Raw genomic sequence first — 18,891 nt, 5'->3', positions numbered from 1 at the left:
TTTCCCGAAAAGGTTTTTTTTTTTTTTTTAGTAATTGGTTCGGCAATTTGTGAAGGTAAAGTGACCATGCAGTCAGTTTTCAGAGTTCCTTTTTAAAAATAGCTGTGCTTTTGTATTCATCCAAGATTATAATGATTACTTTATCAGCATATTAGATTGATTTCTGAAGGATCATGTGACATGAGACTAATGATGCTAAAAAAACACCGCTTTGCATCACAGAAATAAATGACATTTTTTTAAATATATTAAAATACGAAGTAGTTATTTTTAATTTGCAATCTTTAATGATGTTACTGATTTTACTGCATTTTTAATCAAATAAATGCAGCCTTTGAGCCAAAAGAGACTTTTAAACACAAAATACTGACCACAAATTTGAGCAGTAGTGTAAATTTAATTTAAAAAAGTTCAGTAAATTTTAGTAAATTAATAGTTTAATTTATAAAAATCTATGTAATTTTAATTAAAAATAAAAATTATATTTCATAATTTCAATTTTAATCCAATAAATGCAGCCTTGGTGAGCACAAGACTTTTAAAAACATAATAAAATACTGACCATTGACAAATTTTCAAAAATAGTGTAAATTTAATAAAGTAATTAAAAAGAAAAAAGTTTAGTAAATGTATTTTATAAAATGTATACATGTAATTATTTTATTTAAAAGTATAAAAGTAAATAATTTTAGAATATTACTGTTTTTACTGCATTTTTAATCAAGTGAGCATGACTTAAACTCTTTGTTTTTTTGTTTTTTGTTTCGACACCAACTTTTCGAACGGTAATGTAAATTTAATACAAATATTATAATTTTTAAAAAGTTTTGGTAAATTTCATAAAGGTTAATTTATAAAAAAATCTATGTAATTCTTTTGATTAAAAGTAAATAAAATTGTAATACATTTAGCAATATTACGGTTTTTACTGCAATTTGTATCAAATAAATGTAGCCTTGGCGAACAACTTCAAAACAAAAACCTTTAAACGAATAATACTGTTAAATTTAATCTTTAGCAAATGAATATCCATTTTTCATACTTCATAAGTCACTTGTAACAATGACTAATTGTCATTTTATTCACTAATTGTCATGACTAACTTTAGACAAAATTATTTGCAATTTAATATATTTGTAATGAATAAAATATGCATTACATTTGTTATTTAAATGTTAACATTGACCATTTATCAGTTAATTGTTACATTAATTCAAGATGTAATGATCCACTTATCTGTACGGGTGAGAATAGCCTGGGAATTAAGTTCAAGTTTTAAATCACAGTTTGCTCCCCCGGTGGATTGAGGCAGTAGTTTTGGCCACTCCACGCTAAAAGTTACTAGCGCTGACTGTTAATCACGCTGGATTTCGCACTTTGAAGTGCGTCATGTTTTTTTGGCCTGTGACGCAAGCGCTTCCTTCGAGAGCTGGGGTTTTTTCCCTCTCTCAGCGCAGACATCTAAAAACTGAAGTTAGGAGCCGTCTCCTTAAAGCTGTTAAAGCTGCAACGTTTCAGCCAAGGCGTTGTAATAAAACACAACAAAATAAAAAACATAACTGCTAATATAAATCCTGATTGTAAGTGGCAGAGCTAACAGAGCCGCCGTCTCTCTCGTGTCGGAGTGTGAAGAGTGCTGCGTGAGGTGAGCAAGCGAAGTGAAGCGTTGAGCTGAGAGAGCCTCGGACACGGCCTGTTATTTATAGTCGGCCACCTGCAGGCCACACAAGTGTGAGGAACCTTGAGTAAACCGAGCTGGAGCTCGGCGGTGTGTCCCGCTGCTGTTCACTGGGCCTCTGCTTCATCCAAGATTATAATGATTACTTTATCAGCATATTAGATTGATTTCTGAAGGATCATGTGACATGAGACTAATGATGCTAAAAAAACACCGCTTTGCATCACAGAAATAAATGACATTTTTTTAAATATATTAAAATACGAAGTAGTTATTTTTAATTTGCAATTTTTAATGATGTTACTGATTTTACTGCATTTTTAATCAAATAAATGCAGCCTTTGAGCCAAAAGAGACTTTTAAACACAAAATACTGACCACAAATTTGAGCAGTAGTGTAAATTTAATTTAAAAAAGTTCAGTAAATTTTAGTAAATTAATAGTTTAATTTATAAAAATCTATGTAATTTTAATTAAAAATAAAAATTATATTTCATAATTTCAATTTTAATCCAATAAATGCAGCCTTGGTGAGCACAAGACTTTTAAAAACATAATAAAATACTGACCATTGACAAATTTTCAAAAATAGTGTAAATTTAATAAAGTAATTAAAAAGAAAAAAGTTTAGTAAATGTATTTTATAAAATGTATACATGTAATTATTTTATTTAAAAGTAAATAAAATTGTAATTTTAGAATATTACTGTTTTTACTGCATTTTTAATCAAGTGAGCATGACTTAAACTCTTTGTTTTTTGTTTTTTTCCCCCGACACCAACTTTTCGAACGGTAATGTAAATTTAATACAAATATTATAATTTTTAAAAAGTTTTGGTAAATTTCATAAAGGTTAATTTATAAAAAAATCTATGTAATTCTTTTGATTAAAAGTAAATAAAATTGTAATTTTAGAATATTACTGTTTTTACTGCATTTTTAATCAAGTGAGCATGACTTAAACTCTTTGTTTTTTGTTTTTTTCCCCCGACACCAACTTTTCGAACGGTAATGTAAATTTAATACAAATATTATAATTTTTAAAAAGTTTTGGTAAATTTCATAAAGGTTAATTTATAAAAAAATCTATGTAATTCTTTTGATTAAAAGTAAATAAAATTGTAATACATTTAGCAATATTACGGTTTTTACTGCAATTTGTATCAAATAAATGTAGCCTTGGCGAACAACTTCAAAACAAAAACCTTTAAACGAATAATACTGTTAAATTTAATCTTTAGCAAATGAATATCCATTTTTCATACTTCATAAGTCACTTGTAACAATGACTAATTGTCATTTTATTCACTAATTGTCATGACTAACTTTAGACAAAATTATTTGCAATTTAATATATTTGTAATGAATAAAATATGCATTACATTTGTTATTTAAATGTTAACATTGACCATTTATCAGTTAATTGTTACATTAATTCAAGATGTAATGATCCACTTATCTGTACGGGTGAGAATAGCCTGGGAATTAAGTTCAAGTTTTAAATCACAGTTTGCTCCCCCGGTGGATTGAGGCAGTAGTTTTGGCCACTCCACGCTAAAAGTTACTAGCGCTGACTGTTAATCACGCTGGATTTCGCACTTTGAAGTGCGTCATGTTTTTTTGGCCTGTGACGCAAGCGCTTCCTTCGAGAGCTGGGGTTTTTTCCCTCTCTCAGCGCAGACATCTAAAAACTGAAGTTAGGAGCCGTCTCCTTAAAGCTGTTAAAGCTGCAACGTTTCAGCCAAGGCGTTGTAATAAAACACAACAAAATAAAAAACATAACTGCTAATATAAATCCTGATTGTAAGTGGCAGAGCTAACAGAGCCGCCGTCTCTCTCGTGTCGGAGTGTGAAGAGTGCTGCGTGAGGTGAGCAAGCGAAGTGAAGCGTTGAGCTGAGAGAGCCTCGGACACGGCCTGTTATTTATAGTCGGCCACCTGCAGGCCACACAAGTGTGAGGAACCTTGAGTAAACCGAGCTGGAGCTCGGCGGTGTGTCCCGCTGCTGTTCACTGGGCCTCTGCGGGGATCCTCCAGCGCTTAACCTCAGTCAGGGCCACTTGCTCCGTCTGCACCTCTGTCTCTCATGCCAGCTCACCCACAGGAATGGTGGTTGAAATTACCAGCCGTTTTTTTATGAAGTATTTAATGTAAATGTAGTGTATTTTTCAATAAAATAAAAAAAATATGAAGAAATTCATTTAAATAATTGGTATGATTAATTGATAAAACTGATGAATTTGGTAATTGATCAACTGAATTTTTAACTATAATAGTCAAGAAGTTGACATTTTTTTAAAGTATTTATTTCTATTATTATTATTATTATTTGACTAAGTCTTATTTTTTTGTATTGATAAAACTGATCATTTTTAGAATAGAATAAGAATAATGCTAATAACAATATACTTTTGTTTCAATGATATAAAATGTTACCTGTATAAGTTCATTTAAATTGTTTTTTTTTGTATGAATATATGAATTTATTTTAAATTCAGTGATAAATTATACTTTAACTTAATTATGGTATATTGCATAGTTATTTAAATTATATAAAATGTTATTTGTTGTTAACATAGTTAATTAACATATATAATTTAAATGATCAATAAATTAATACTAATAATAATTTAATGTAATAAACTTTTAATATATTAATTATAGAAAATATTGTTATTTGTTATTAGTATTGTTAATTGAAATGATGTATAATGTAAATTCTATTTCATTTATTGATAGCTGACACTCTTATATAATAATAATAATAATAATAATAATAATTTATGTAGTTCTTAAATGTTATGTTTATATCAAAGTTTGTTATTGTTATAGTATATTGTTATACTTTAAATTAGGCCTGGGCGATAAAATGGTATCTATTTATCGACGGTACACCATCTTTTATAACGATAGAATGTTCGATATAGGCACGTGCTATGAGTGACCAGACAGCACACACAAACACGAACATGAGTGCTGTGCCTGCCTGTGATAAGGAGATTGTGAATAAAAAAATAAATTTTAGTCGAATTTAAAATAAACAATTGCATTTGAATTCAAAAGTAGTACAATCAAACGCTAGGTGTGCGTCAGGGGAACATTTGTGTTTTTGTAATTAAGCAAACAAACAGGATGCGTGTTCTGTTATCTCGGTTTCCTTTTCGTGAAAAGTTGTTTTGCACAGGCATGGTGGGAAAACACTATGTACCTTGACTGTGATCAGATGTTTTGACTCCCAGTATTTCCAGACTTAGAGCAAACAGCTCCGAGGCAGTTGGCAGGGTTTCAAGGTGGATGAGCCGGCTGTAAGAAATCGCTCTCTTAGAGGACGCCCATCCGACCACCTGGGCTGTAAATGAGCCATGGCGACACATTTGAAAGTGGATAACTGGTGAGAAGGTGGTGTAGTCGGTGGCGTTTTGAGTATCTAACAGGCTTGGTCTCTATCCAGTGAAGGGAGCATACAGCTGGACTGCCTGGGAGGGATCCAGGACAAAATTTTATTAAACATGACAATTTATATATAAGAGTTACTTTTAATAAAATTGATCAAATTAGAATTTTATTTAAAATGTGTAAATTTATATTTGTTTGAAATCAAATAAATGAATTATATAAATATAATTTTGACTTTTTAAAAAAAAATGGATTTGGGCCACATTCAGCAGTAGTGAAAGAAGACTGTTATTTATATATTTGTATAGTTTAAAACCAATGAATTTGGCCCAAATCCAAAATTCTTAAATATGAATAAATTAAGTTTTTGTTCCAAGCATATAATTTATATATTTGAAATAATTAGGTATTTATAATTAGTTTTAAATGTAGTAATTTAATTTGTAATTTATAAACGGTTTAATATAATTTTTTTTAAATCTTTAATAATTTTAAAAATATATTGCAAATATATAAATTGTATACATATAATTATAATATACATTTATTATTATGATGTTGAAAACAGCCGAGTAGATTTTTTTTCAGTATTCATTCTCTGCCATTCAGTAGTGTTTTGCATAAAATGTATACAATTTGATTCTGGTATATTGTGCACCAGTTGGTCACAATACTTCCAAGAACCTTTATTTGCTGTAGTAGTTGTACAGCTGCATTCACCCTTGTTCTCCGAGCTCTTCATTGGCTCTACATGGAGAAGTCTGGGTTCCCATGAACTCTGGCGGTGGAAGACTGGCCCCTGGAAGCTAAATTTAGAGAGGCTGTGCTGTGCGTTAGACTGGCGAGAACATGGTGTTGTGATATCCGTTCAAAACAAAATGGAAGTATTTGCCAGAAACAAACCCAACACCCAGGTGGAACACACGCTTGCACTTTGAAACCCGGTGGCGATGCTTATCAGATGACGGGCCCTTTTATGTCCGCACCCACCCACCCACCCACTTTCCCATCTGGTCGCGGACACCAGGCATTCACGTAAGAGCTGTGTGCAGTCAGGAGGGTAGTGATGCAACCTTGTTCCAGCACATGCTGATCCATGTGTGTGGGTGGCTTGGGTCCAAGGTCCGGCCCTGCATGGGCGCACAGTTCGACGGCGACTGTAGCGACTCATGCCTCCTACTCTCAGGCACAGTCCTCTGTTCGTTTACCCTCGATGGGCCTGCTATTGGGATGCATTGGCCCATGTCATACTGCCCCCTGTTGACATACAAACCTCAAGCAGCATTATAAACTTGTTTGATGGCATTAAATGTTCTGTCATCACCTTGTTGGTCCAAACCCGTATGAGTTTCTTTTTTCTGCTGAAGTAAAAAAAGATAACATTTTGAAGAATGTTGGTAACTAAACAGTTGATGATAGCCATTGACTTCTATAGTATAGTAAAAAAAAAATCCCCATACTATAGAAGTCAATGGCTACCAGCAACTATTTGGTTACCAACATCTTCAAAATATTGTCTTTGTGTTAAACAGATGAAAGAAAGAAACGGGGTTTGGAACAACTTGAAGGTGAGTAAATGATCATTTATTTTTAGCTGAACTATCCCTTTGAGTGCACTTAATGCATTTTACATTAAAATATGCACATTTCTATGGAAAACTAAATTGCCTAAAGTGATTGGAGTGCCTATTCTCTACCATGTGGTGGTGGTTCACGTAACGGCGACAAACGACACAATGTATACCACTTGACAAATTTGTACGTATTTGCGCTTGACATATTTTGGTGTGAATTGTTTTAACTGGTATATTGCACACCAGTTAGTTACCATCTTATTAAGGTCAGTTTATTTGGTTTCCCTTTATTTAGGGCAATGCAATTTCCAAAGTTACTTAAACTGCTTCATCTGGTTTGGTCTTCATGAATACTAGTCAAAAATGTTGAAAAGTCATGGACTATATTTGTGTAACCAACATCTCGTTATTAGTAATCAAATAAGACTCTCAAAAAGACGCTCTTGGCAAGTTCAGATGGGACTAACGAATGTCAAATATTGTCTATTATCCGTCAGAATTTCCTTCTTAAAGTTAAAGGGGATAGGTCACCCAAAAATGAAAATTCTGTCATTAATTACTCGTCTTCATGTCGTTCCAAACCTGTAAGACCTTCATTCATCTTCAAAACACAAATTTAGACATTTTTGATGAAATCCGAGAGCTTAGTGACCCTCCTATAAACAGCAACGCAACTGAAATGTCCAGAAAGTTAGTAAGGACATCATTAAAATGGTCCATGTGGCACCCGGAAAAGAAGAAATCATTGAATAAAGTCATTATTTTTGTTTTCTTTGCACACAAAATATTCTCGTAGCTTCATAACATTATGGTTGAACGACCGATGTCTCCCAAGTCCAGAAAGTTAGTAAGGACATCATTAAAATGGTCCATGTGGCACCCGGAAAAGAAGAAATCATTGAATCATCATTGAATTATTTTTGTTTTCTTTGCACACAAAGTATTCTCGTAGCTTCATAACATTATGGTTGAACGACCGATGTCACATGGGCTATTTTAACAATGTTCTTACTACCTTTCTGGGCCTTGAACGTGGTAGTTGCGTTGCTGTCTATGCCGGGTCAGAAAGCTCAAAGATATTTAAGATATTTCATCAAAAATATCTCAATTTGTGATATTTTATATTTCTCTTACACATTCAAACCAATTAATGATCCTACTTTTGCAGCACAATCCACAGCACTTCTCTGGATTAGTCAGGTCTTTTGGATCTCACTGAAGCAGTTCCTTGGCTCTTTTAAAAATGATTGTCTGTCTTTTGTTCCCTGCAGAAAACTGTGTAAGCCTCAGAGCAGTGGCCCTGTGTCTGGGGAGAGTCCGGTCAGCCCGCCCAAAGAGCCAGCCAGCAGCTCGCCCTCTCAGGTCAGCCTTTTGCCCCCTTTTAGACCTGTCAAAACCGGTTATGATGGATCTGCTTAAATTTAGGAAATATTCAAGGGTTCATCCTTTTCTGCCCCCACATTTCTTAATCTTTCTTCAAAATGCTCAGCCTGACTTTTCTAACCGTTTTTTTTTGTTTGTTTTTTTGGCGGACGTGACTAAGCCCTCTCTTGTGTACTAACACAAGCATTGCTTTGCTAACAAATCAAATCATTTTAGCGTGCATGATTCTTTTAGTGCATGTTCTTCTGAAGTTTTACATGATCTTTGACCAAAATATAATGATACTTGTTCAATTTCATTTTCTATGCCTCTAAAATGCTGAAATTTAATCGCCATTTAATATTTGACTGTTTTAACCGTCCCGATTTGACGAACAATCATTGCTTGCATTCAACAGAAACGACCTGCAGAGTTCATCGATCCCCTGGCCAATAAGAAACCCAGAATATCGCATCTAGCCAGCAAGTCTATGGGGCTCATTAACGGCAAATTGAGCTCGTCCAATGGGAGAGACTCTTCTAGTTCTCAATCAGCAGAGACGTCGTCGAGCTCCCACTTCCCTCCGTTGGAGATCCCCCGACCCTTCGAACCCCTTTCGGACGTCAGCAACGACTCCAACGGCCGAGACTGTGAAAGTCAGGAGGCGGCGGTGGCGGAGAGACTGAGCCAGCCCCCGTCGTTCGCCCCTCGCTCCACAATGCTAGAGGAAGGGCTGAGCTCCACGTCCCCGGCCCACAGCAGCCTGGACTGGTCTCAGACCCAGAGCGCTCAACCCTCCCTGCATGGCAAGTCTAAGAAGAAGTCCAAAAAACACAAGGACAAAGACAAGTCCAAGGAGAAGGATAGGGACCGAGAGCGGGACATGAAGAAAGAGAGGAGAGTTGAAGACCATGGCTTGGATCAGAGGAAACCCTGTGACATCACGACGAGCGATAGGAGCCCAGGTGCGGATCGGTTTCTCTGAATCATTTATGATGTCAAGGGTTATGGGGTCAGAAAGTACCTCGGCAGTGAACGGACAAACTTTTGTCCCACTTGAAATCTAGTCTTGATTAGATATGCGATGGAAATGTGTTTTTATGTTTCTGATCTCAAGTAGTGTGTGTCTGTTGCTTAGTAAACATACAAACTAGTCTTTAAAGTAAATAACCAATTTAGTTGCTAAATGAGGTTTAGTTATAGTAATTCAAGCAGCCCTCCAATCAGATATTTAGTCCAACAACCCACACTAAGTTAGGGAAGTCATTAGCTGGTAATGGTGCAGACAACTAGTTGAATAGTCCAACAACCAACCTAGTGGTTAGTGAGGACAATATCTTGTATAGCAGTTCCGACAGCCCACCCCACCAATAAGTCCATTAGTAGTCCAAAAACTGGCAGTTGGTTAGTTAGCTGAATAATTGTACAGACAACCCATTAACTAGTTGATTTATCCTCGTTCATGACTAGGTTGGTTGTTGGACTAATACTTGAATGGTTAAGAGAGCCCATCACACCAATTAGGCGATTAGTAGTCCAACAACCAGACTAGTCTGTTGGTAAGGTCAGTTAGTTGAATAGTCGTCGTTCAGACAACCTATCAACTGTTTGATTAGTACTCTAAGGGGCTGTTCACACAGAACGCGTTTTTCAATTCCAATGTGCTACTTTTCCATTGTTCTATGTAAACGCACTAGACCAGGGGTATCAAATGCAGTTCCTGGAGGGCTGCAGAGTTTAGCTCCAACCCTTATTAAACACACCTGATCCAGCTAATCAGGTCCTTTAAGCTTATTTGAAAACTACATGGTATGTGTGTTAGAGCAGGGTTGGCTGACACCCCTGCACTAGACGGATGTGTATGACCATTGCGTTTTTAAGACGCCGTGGCAAGTTAAAAGAATTTAAACTTTTACACGCAGTGCCGCTCATCAATGTCAGTTCCAAAAGAATGAACCAATCGGAAGACCCCAGAGGTGGGGCAAGCATTGTGAGCTTTTGTTTACAGTCACAAGTTGGCATAGCAAATATTTTATGACAGAAACATGGCAGAGGAGGAATTCTGTGCTACACTTATATATTTTTTTTTATTATTTTTTTTTATTTATTTTTTTTAAACCATGCTTGAGTGCCAAGTCTCGTGTTTTTAGACACAGAGGCATTCTGTGTGGTCAGCCCCTAACAACAGACAAGTCGGTTAGTGAGGTCAAATTGTTATAAAGTTATTGAATAGTTGTTCAGACAGTGCACCACACCTAGTAGCCGATTAGTAGTCCAACAACCAGACTAGACTGTTAGTAAGGTCAGTTAGTTGATTAGCTGTTCAGACAACCTATCAACTGTTTGATTAGTACTTCAAGGGGCCGTTCTCACAGAACAAGTTTTTCAATTCCAATGTGCTACTTTTCCATTGTTTTCTATGTAAATGCACTAGATGGACGTGTATGACCATTGCGCTTGCGTCTTTTGCACCGTTTAAGATGCCATGTAACGTTAAGAATTTAAACTTTTACATGCAGCGTCACTCATCAACGTAATTTCCAAAACAGTGGACCAATCAGAAGACCCCAGAGATGGGGTAAGCGTTGTGAGGTTTTGTTTACAGTCGCAAGTTAGCATGGCAATGGTTTAATTTGACGGCAACATGACGGAAGAGGAATTCTGCGTTGCACTTTTTTTAAAACACGTTTTAGACACAGAGACATTGTGTGAATGGCCCCTAACAACAGACGAGTTGGTTATTGAGGTCAATTAGTTGAATAGTTATTGAATAGTTTCAGTTAGTAAAGACTGAAATTTTAAAAACGTCCATTTCCTGCTAACATTTCCAACCAGTACCGAAGTCGGTACTTTTGATGACACTAGTAAGGTCAGTCCATCGACTAGTTGATTAAGTCCAAGGTTTTGTTTACAGTCGCAAGTTAGCATGGCAATGGTTTAATTTGACGGCAACAAGACGGAAGAGGAATTCTGCGTTGCACTTTTTTTAAAACACGTTTTAGACACAGAGACATTGTGTGAATGGCCCCTAACAACAGACGAGTTGGTTATTGAGGTCAATTAGTTGAATAGTTATTGAATAGTTTGTTAGTAAAGACTGAAATTTTAAAAACGTCCATTTCCTGCTAACATTTCCGACCAGTACCGAAGTCGGTACTTTTGATGACACTAGTAAGGTCAGTCCATCGACTAGTTGATTAAGTCCAACAGCCAACCTATTGTGTTAGTGAGGTCAAATCGTTGAATAGGCATTCAGACAACCCTCCAACTATTTGACTAGTAGTCCAACAGTTGACACACTTGGTCTGTGAGGTCAATTAGATGAAGTCATTTAGGCAGCTCACCAACCAGGCAATTAGTAGTTCAACAGCTGACCTAGACTGCTAGTGAGGTCGATGAGTTCAGATGTTTGGACAACCCCTCAACTAGTTGACTAGTAGTCCAACTGTTGACAGACTCTGAGATAATTAAGTTGAATAGTCATTTAGACAGCCCACCAACCAGTCGATTATTAATTTAGCAACTGACCTAGTCAGCCAGTGTGGTTGATTAGTTAAAACAACCCACCAATTAGTAAATTTTTTAAATGTGTTGTTTTGAAACCCCTCTTCAGCTTGTTTCTAGCAGTTTCTTTTTTTTTTCTCTCTCCAGTATAATTCTGGACTGACGTCACAGCGCACTGTCCTTGTCCCTCAGTCTGCAGGATAAAACAGTCCTTGAATTAACCTTATTTCTTTTTAGGTCTGAACGGAACGTGCAACAGCTCCAGTATTCCTGCGTCTTCGTCGGAGACAGCAGACTATTTATTGTAAGCATCTCTTTATACATTAAAAATTGCTTTTACCTTTTGCGTCAGGTTTGTTTGGAAAGTGTGTTTTATAACTGAAAGAAAATAACATTATACTTTTATGACGGTGATGTTTTGTTTTTTTTCGCTTGGTTTCCTCAACAGAAAGTACACCGTGATAAACTCGCAAGAGCAGCGTCAGAGTTACAAAAACGACTTCAACGCAGAGTACAGCGAGTACCGGGGCCTCCACTCACGGATAGAGAGCATCACCCGACAGTTCACTATACTCGACTCCGAGCTCAAACAACTCCAGCAAGGCACAGACAAGTATAAGGTATCTTCACACTGAAAATGCAGTGCATCCATCCACGCATATGATTACAACTTTCTTATTTTTTATTAATATGCTGTCGGCCCCTGCCTGGTCCCAGTAGTTGCGTCTTCCTCCGGAAAATGAGAAATTAAAGCGTGTAGTTGACTCATCCAGAGTTCTAGTGTTGTTTTTTCATCTTGATGAATTAGAACACGTTACTATGCGAGAGGTAAGAGAAGAAAAACAATCTTGTCTTGGAGCGTAATGAAATAAACAACACAATCAACCGACTGTTTAGATGCAATAATGTTAAATAACCGGAGCAGATTGTCATAAGGATCATTTATTTCTCCTACACACAGTCATAATCGTTTATAGGGCTTGATATTAAGGATGGCCCTCTGGCGTGGGGCCAGTGGGAGAGTTTCGGGTCAGCTGCCACTTATATTATAGCTGTAAAACGGTGTTGCCAGATCTGGCTAGAAAAAAATAAGCAACATGGTCTAACAAAACCACTAAAGAGGGAGGAACACGGGAGGAAATGTATGCATTATACACAGAGCGGGTGGATTACTGAGAAATTGTAGTCTGTTACTAATTCCAAATTACATGACAAAATTTGTGGTTCGTAACGAAATCCATTACATTACACGTTTTAGGTAATGTAATCGGACTACTTTTAGATTACTTTTGGCCTAAATCATTTATCACATTGATTTAAATAGGATAATCTTGTACCATATTGATGTAAAAATACAAAGTAAGAAAAGGTTTCCCAAACTGGGGTTCATATAGGGACTGCAGGGGTTTCGTGAGTTTAATGAAAAGCTAATAATGAAATCACAAAAATGTCAAATTAAAAGTCATTTTATAATTATAATATATAATCATGAGCCATGAGCAAATGTTTATTTTACAAATGTTAATTTCATTATTAAAATATTTTACAATTTAACAAGTAATTCTATTAAGTGAAATATGACCCAAAAAAACGTTTTGGAATGCCTGCATTACATGTAAATAAGTAAAATTACGCAATTTTTGCATTTTAATGTTTTACTATAGCATTGGAAGGCTTTTGTCTTTCAAACACATGGTTAACTAACCTACCGAGTGATGATTAAAATAAAAATGTATGTTTCATCAGTAGTTGAAGCAATGTTCAAACACCTCTTAAACCTGAAATGATTTTTGTAAATCCAGTGGTCAAATGCAGTGTAGCCACCTGACTGGTGTTTGTGGGAGTTTCCACAAAACTGGAAGACTTTCTGAGTGTATAAAAGCAGCAGACTATTATAGAAAGGAACATTTAAAAAAATAAAAAAGGGGAATTATACATTATTATTATTATGGTCGTTGGGACCAATGGACATCTTGGGGGAAAAATTCTGGCTTAACTGAAGCCAGCAGAAGTAAAATAACATGTGTGTATATATATATATATATATATAATGTAGGTATGTATGTAGGTAATGTATGTATGTAAATTTATCCTAAAGCTTTCCGTAAACCTGTAAGAAGAGACTGAACACAATTTGAAGAGTTCATGTAAAAATATCAGACTACTCTGCCTGTATTCAATCTGATTACACATTTAAAACTACAGTATTCAAGCAGGAACTTCATTGTAACGATCTGTTTGTTCTTTTCACAGACAATCCACAATCAGATACTTGAAGAGTATCGCAAAATCAAAAAGGTAAGCTTGACAGTCTCTTCCACTTTTTTTTTTTTTTTTTTTTTTTTTTTCCTCCCAGGCTAATCCAAACTATAGCCAAGAGAAGAACCGCTGTGAATACCTACACAACAAACTGGCACATATAAAAAAACTGATAGCAGAATATGATCAACAACAACTGCAAAACTGGCACTAATAACAATCTCTCAATTTCTTTCTCCTTAATTTTTCTGTCTCTTTTGAGAGAGAGAATCTCTGGATTATTTTTTTGTTTTTCTTGGCTTGCTCTAAAAACAAGTTGCTCTAATGTAAAATGCCACGAAACTGATTTCTTTTTTCCCCCGTAGTGGGCCAAGTGCTCTAGTGAGGACAATGCAGACCCATGAATTTCGTTTTTTTATGGGACTCGGGACATGGGCGTACTCAGCCATGCTAACCTGTGTAGCCTAATGCATTATGGGATTGGTTGCCAGCTTCCTTCCCTTCTCAATGGTCTCCGAGTGTGAAAGGAAAAACTGTTCTTTGGAGATCTTTTCTGAACCGGGGATAACCAACACCCATTCCCAGAATCTCATAGTTTAAGGTTTAGAAAAAAATGTAATGGATATTTTTTTCTGTATGTACTAAAATGGAAGGTCCTATATTTTATTTTCTTTTATATTTATTTTCGTCTTCCATAGGGATACATCAGTCCGATTATGATTTCACACTCCTTTTGAGTGCTAAACATCTCGTCCCGTCCCTTTGGTCTTTCTTTAATCGGTCAGTATTTTATGCAAAAGCTGCCTTGGATTTCTGAGAGATCCCTAATGCAGTATACCTCCCCCCCCCCCCCTCCCGTTTCCTTTTTTTTTTTGTATTTTTTTTAGAGTGCTTGTGTGTCTGAAATAGCACTATTTGGCTCCTTATTTTGTGCAATGCGCTAGAGACCACGTGCAATGGACATGAATCGGATGCCTATGGGAAGGAGATAACCATCTGTTTAGAGGCTTTGACAGTATCAGTATTACCATAGTAGAGCTCCATACGAATGAACTTGCCATTCCAGTCGTGAGGGAGCACTTCGGTGTTGGCACATTTTTACAATATTTTATGCTTTTAACTGAAAAAATGACTATCACAACCCATGAATGAATCAGGTGTGGTTGTACAAAAAAAACGCAGCAAATCTTGTAAAATTGTGCCTCAGGTGAGCCGTTTGTCGTCCGGTAATCCAGTATTGCTAGTTACGAGCGTGATGATAACATCACATTTGCGGCCAAACTTTCTTGGTATTCTTCCAGAAAATAGCGATTGTATCCCTTTAACGTAGCCTTGAGGGGCTGGTTGGTGAAGAAGACGCGAAAATGGTAGAAACGCAACCTTGGCTAACTGTCTGAACCCTTTAGCAATTCAATGTTTGCTTGAATACTGAGTATTTGTGGTGGGGTTGACCATTTCTGACAGTATTTTCGTTACGAGATGACTGTTAAATTCCATTAAGGCATCTCATCGTGGAGGATCCATTACAAACCTCTGACGTGCTCCTCACGTTACCTGTGGACGCTCGACCAGAAGTTGCTCATCTGTCGGGTCCTGTTGAAGCATCAATTGTGCTTCTGATATCTGAACTCTTATGTTTAAATATTAAAATTCAGCACTTTGCTCAGCTTCTTGCTGTTACTCTTACCTGGGTTTTGTTGCAAGGAGTCACTTGCCTTGTCTGTGTATGCATGCTTTCTGACTGTTGAAGACACAAAAAAGGGTTAAAGCCAGTGTTTACAGTGGATTTACACTGCTGTTTAATATTCAGAAGACAAATATTTATCAAATAGCCCCGAATTTACCTGGCCAGCATTGGTTCAGTGTTGCAATTGCAAAAATGTAAATAAAGTCGAATTTGACCCTTACGAATTAACTGAGAATAATTCTCAATCACAAATTTACCACAAAACACAATGATTTATTTTTTTTCAGAACTGATCATGATCTGCTTTTTGGTCTTTTTGTGTTCCCTGCAGAAACGGTCTGAAAATGCACAAATTCAACGACGAATACGAATGACGTTTGTTTGGATTTGAAAATGCTTGGATACTTTGAAAAAAAATTGAGACAACCTTGGGGGGGGGGATGTGCCAAATGACCTGTTGTATAGGTTTGGATCGGATGAAATATGTTGCTGTTTTAGCAAAAAAAAAAAAAAAAGAGGAAAAATAAAGGGAGTGGGAGGAGCTTTGGGACGAAGGCTTGATGTCAATGCTAAAACCCAAAGCGAGCTTTTTGAAATAAGGGACTGGGACTGAAATTTATCTTGGTATTTCAATAAAATTCTTGGAAAAACTTGCGTTTTATTCTAATGTTTTGTTTTTGTGTGTCCTAATAATGTTGGTTTACCTCATTTGCTCTTTTTGCTGTTAACTAATACATCACCAGCACAGAATTTACGCTGCAAAAGTGGCACAGAAGCGCTTCTGAAGAGGCATTTAGGTGTCTTTACACAGACCGTTTAATGCAGCTCAAAGGTGGCATGAATGCGTTTACACCGCAATTGCACCTTAATACAGTAGTTTGATGCTAGGGGCTAAGGTGGGTCAGAGCAGGAATAATTTAGTTTGGCTTTTATGCAGCATTGTATCTTTAAACAGAATTTTGAGCAGGCACAGAAGCAGCCTTGTGCAAATTTACACTGCGAAGGTGGTACAAAAGCGCTTCTGCAGTGGCATTTAGGTGTCTTTACACAGACCGTTTAATGCAGCTCAAAGGTGGCATAAATGCATTTACATGGCAACTGCACCTTTATACAGTAGTTTGATGCTAGGGGCTGAGGTGGGTCAGAGCAGGCATAATTTAGTCTGGCTTTTATGCGACATTGTGTCTTTAAACAGAATTTTGAGCAGGCACAGAGCAGCCTTCCTTGTGTGCCAAGCAATACTACAAAAGCAGCACAGATGCAATTCTGAAGTGGCATTTACACAGATTGTTCAGTGTTGCCCATATGTGACGTGAATGCATTTGCACACTTTCATATTAGAGGCTGAAGTGGGTCTGAGCTGGCATATTTTAGTCTGGCTTTGATGTGGCATTGCGTCTTTACACTGCATTTTAAAGAGGCATAGAGTAGCCTTGGCTGTGTTAAGAAGCCTCTGTTCAATCAATTGCCAAATTTAAACGGCAAAGGTGACATAGAAGTGCTGCTGAAGTAGAATTTAAGTGTCTTCACACAAACGGTTTAATGCTGCTTAGAGGTGGTATACATGCATTTACATAATTGCATACTGTGATACTAAGGGCTGAGGTGGGTTTGAGAAGGCATAATTTAGTCTGGCTTTTATGTGCCATTGTATCTTTACACTCAATTGAGCGTGCACAGGGCAGCCTTAAATCAACTGTAAAGATGCCTTAATTTAGTCCAGATTTTAAGCAGAATTCTGAGCAGGCAAACAGCAGCCTTTACTTTGGCTATGTAATGCAAAGACGTCTCGGTTCAATCAATGAGCGCTAGATGGCACCACAGGTTTCGCTTTTAATCGAGCTGTCCTACTTCCCTTATTTACTTCCAGTGGGACTGTTTATCTGGGTAAATAGGACTCTATATCTGTTCCTAAATATCATAACCTGTACTCTACTTACCCCAGTGGCTTTTTGTGCCTTATTTGGTACTCAAGCCCCTCGCGCTTTATAAACACCCGTAACAAATCCTAAACCCTGAGTGGAAGACGCATTTGGATGTATACTCAGGGAAATGTCATGTGTGAAATCCTCAGCTGGCTTCACAGTACTTAGTTTGGCTTCACGCCGCTACGTTAGCCTCAATTTTAGGGGAGCTCGAGGAGAGTCGGCGAGTTCAGTCTGGCGCCGCGCCAGGCTCTCGGTGCTGGCTCATTTACGTCTATCCCTGTCCTCGTTCATCCCGTTACGACACACCGAGCCCCCTGACAGCTGGAAGACGCCCTCAAGATTTAAGGCTTTCCTTCCTGTTTTCTTAGGCCCGCAAATTGCGCTCTTAATGTCCGCGTTTACGTTTCCCTCAAGGTTGTGGGAATGTAGTTTTGATATAGCTCTGCGTCCATGGTTAGGATGGGTTTGCTATTCATATACAAGCTGTTTGTCGTTAGTTGAGTGTAGAACAACAAGTTTCATTGGAGAGTTATGCTGGTATCCACATATGTTTGTTGGTTTATGCAGTATCTCATGGAGTGTGTGATATCCTGGAATGCTTACATATTTAATATGCCTGAATCATGTTGATAAATCTGAATTTTTATTTAATAGCCTAGTAATAATAACAACAGGTCACATTATATATGAATTAAATCTACCAAACTTCTAAAATGTTTTCATTGTTGAGTAGTTTGGGGGAAGTTTTAGCGAAGAGTTTAATTTGAGAAGTGTTTCCAGATGCATTGTTATTTTAGTATTCTATACTACAAAAGCATTTATATTTTGGAAAACTGTCGTTTTTTTTTTCTTAAAAATATTTATTTTTAGAATGTATTTTGGTTTTAATAGGCCTAGTTCTAGTCTTATTTATTTATTTTAATAGAGAGTGGCTGAGTCAAACAACACACAAATCTACTTTAAAATACAATACACTCATTCACTATTTCCAGTGTTTATTAACTCCAATTATTTAAATTTGTTATTTTGTTTACTGAACTAAAATATAAATATTAGATAGAAAAACAAATAACAAATTGAAACAAAGTAAATCACAATGTCAACAAAATACACTGACAATCACTATAAGAGACTTTTATATTTATTATTTATATTATCCCGTCATGTTTCTTTAGACACTGTAGCTAGAAGGAAATTAACATTTCAGTAGTGGCAAAAAAAAGTTAATCATCTAAACCGGTTTAGGGCTCTTTTAGAATGAAACCGCTGCTTATTGTTATGATCGGTGCTTTTTCTACATATTTCAACTTAAAACACATGCCACAACGTTCCAGCTCACAGATATTGGCTACTTCAGATTTGTTCCTGGTAGCTGTTATATGTTGTGTAAATACATACATTTAGGTTCTAAATCTCTGTTTCTACAAGCTGAGATGCAAGAAATGACAAACTATTATTAATAGAAAACCGGTAATATATGCTTTATTTTAATGCTCATTACATG

The 18,891-nt window shown here is 36.5% G+C and overlaps 1 protein-coding gene across 1 annotated transcript in view; it reads left to right on the top strand.

Annotated features, from left to right (window-relative positions):
- The window catches only part of LOC107593343 (RNA polymerase II elongation factor ELL), a 44,745-nt gene extending 28,775 nt beyond the window's left edge, over window positions 1–15,970 (top strand). The window contains exons 4-9 of the mRNA XM_016283028.1: window positions 7,816–8,009; window positions 8,428–8,974; window positions 11,751–11,817; window positions 11,962–12,133; window positions 13,767–13,811; window positions 13,870–15,970. Coding sequence (XP_016138514.1) covers window positions 7,816–8,009; window positions 8,428–8,974; window positions 11,751–11,817; window positions 11,962–12,133; window positions 13,767–13,811; window positions 13,870–13,986 — 1,142 coding nt within the window. The 3' untranslated portion in view covers window positions 13,987–15,970. The remainder of the gene's footprint in view (window positions 1–7,815; window positions 8,010–8,427; window positions 8,975–11,750; window positions 11,818–11,961; window positions 12,134–13,766; window positions 13,812–13,869) is intronic.
- The last annotated feature ends 2,921 nt before the right edge of the window (window positions 15,971–18,891 follow it).

This window comes from Sinocyclocheilus grahami, unplaced genomic scaffold, assembly GCF_001515645.1.
Source record: "Sinocyclocheilus grahami isolate Dianchi unplaced genomic scaffold, SAMN03320097.WGS_v1.1 scaffold169.1, whole genome shotgun sequence".
Lineage (NCBI taxonomy): Eukaryota > Metazoa > Chordata > Actinopteri > Cypriniformes > Cyprinidae > Sinocyclocheilus > Sinocyclocheilus grahami.
This window is presented reverse-complemented; position numbering and strand designations above follow the sequence as displayed.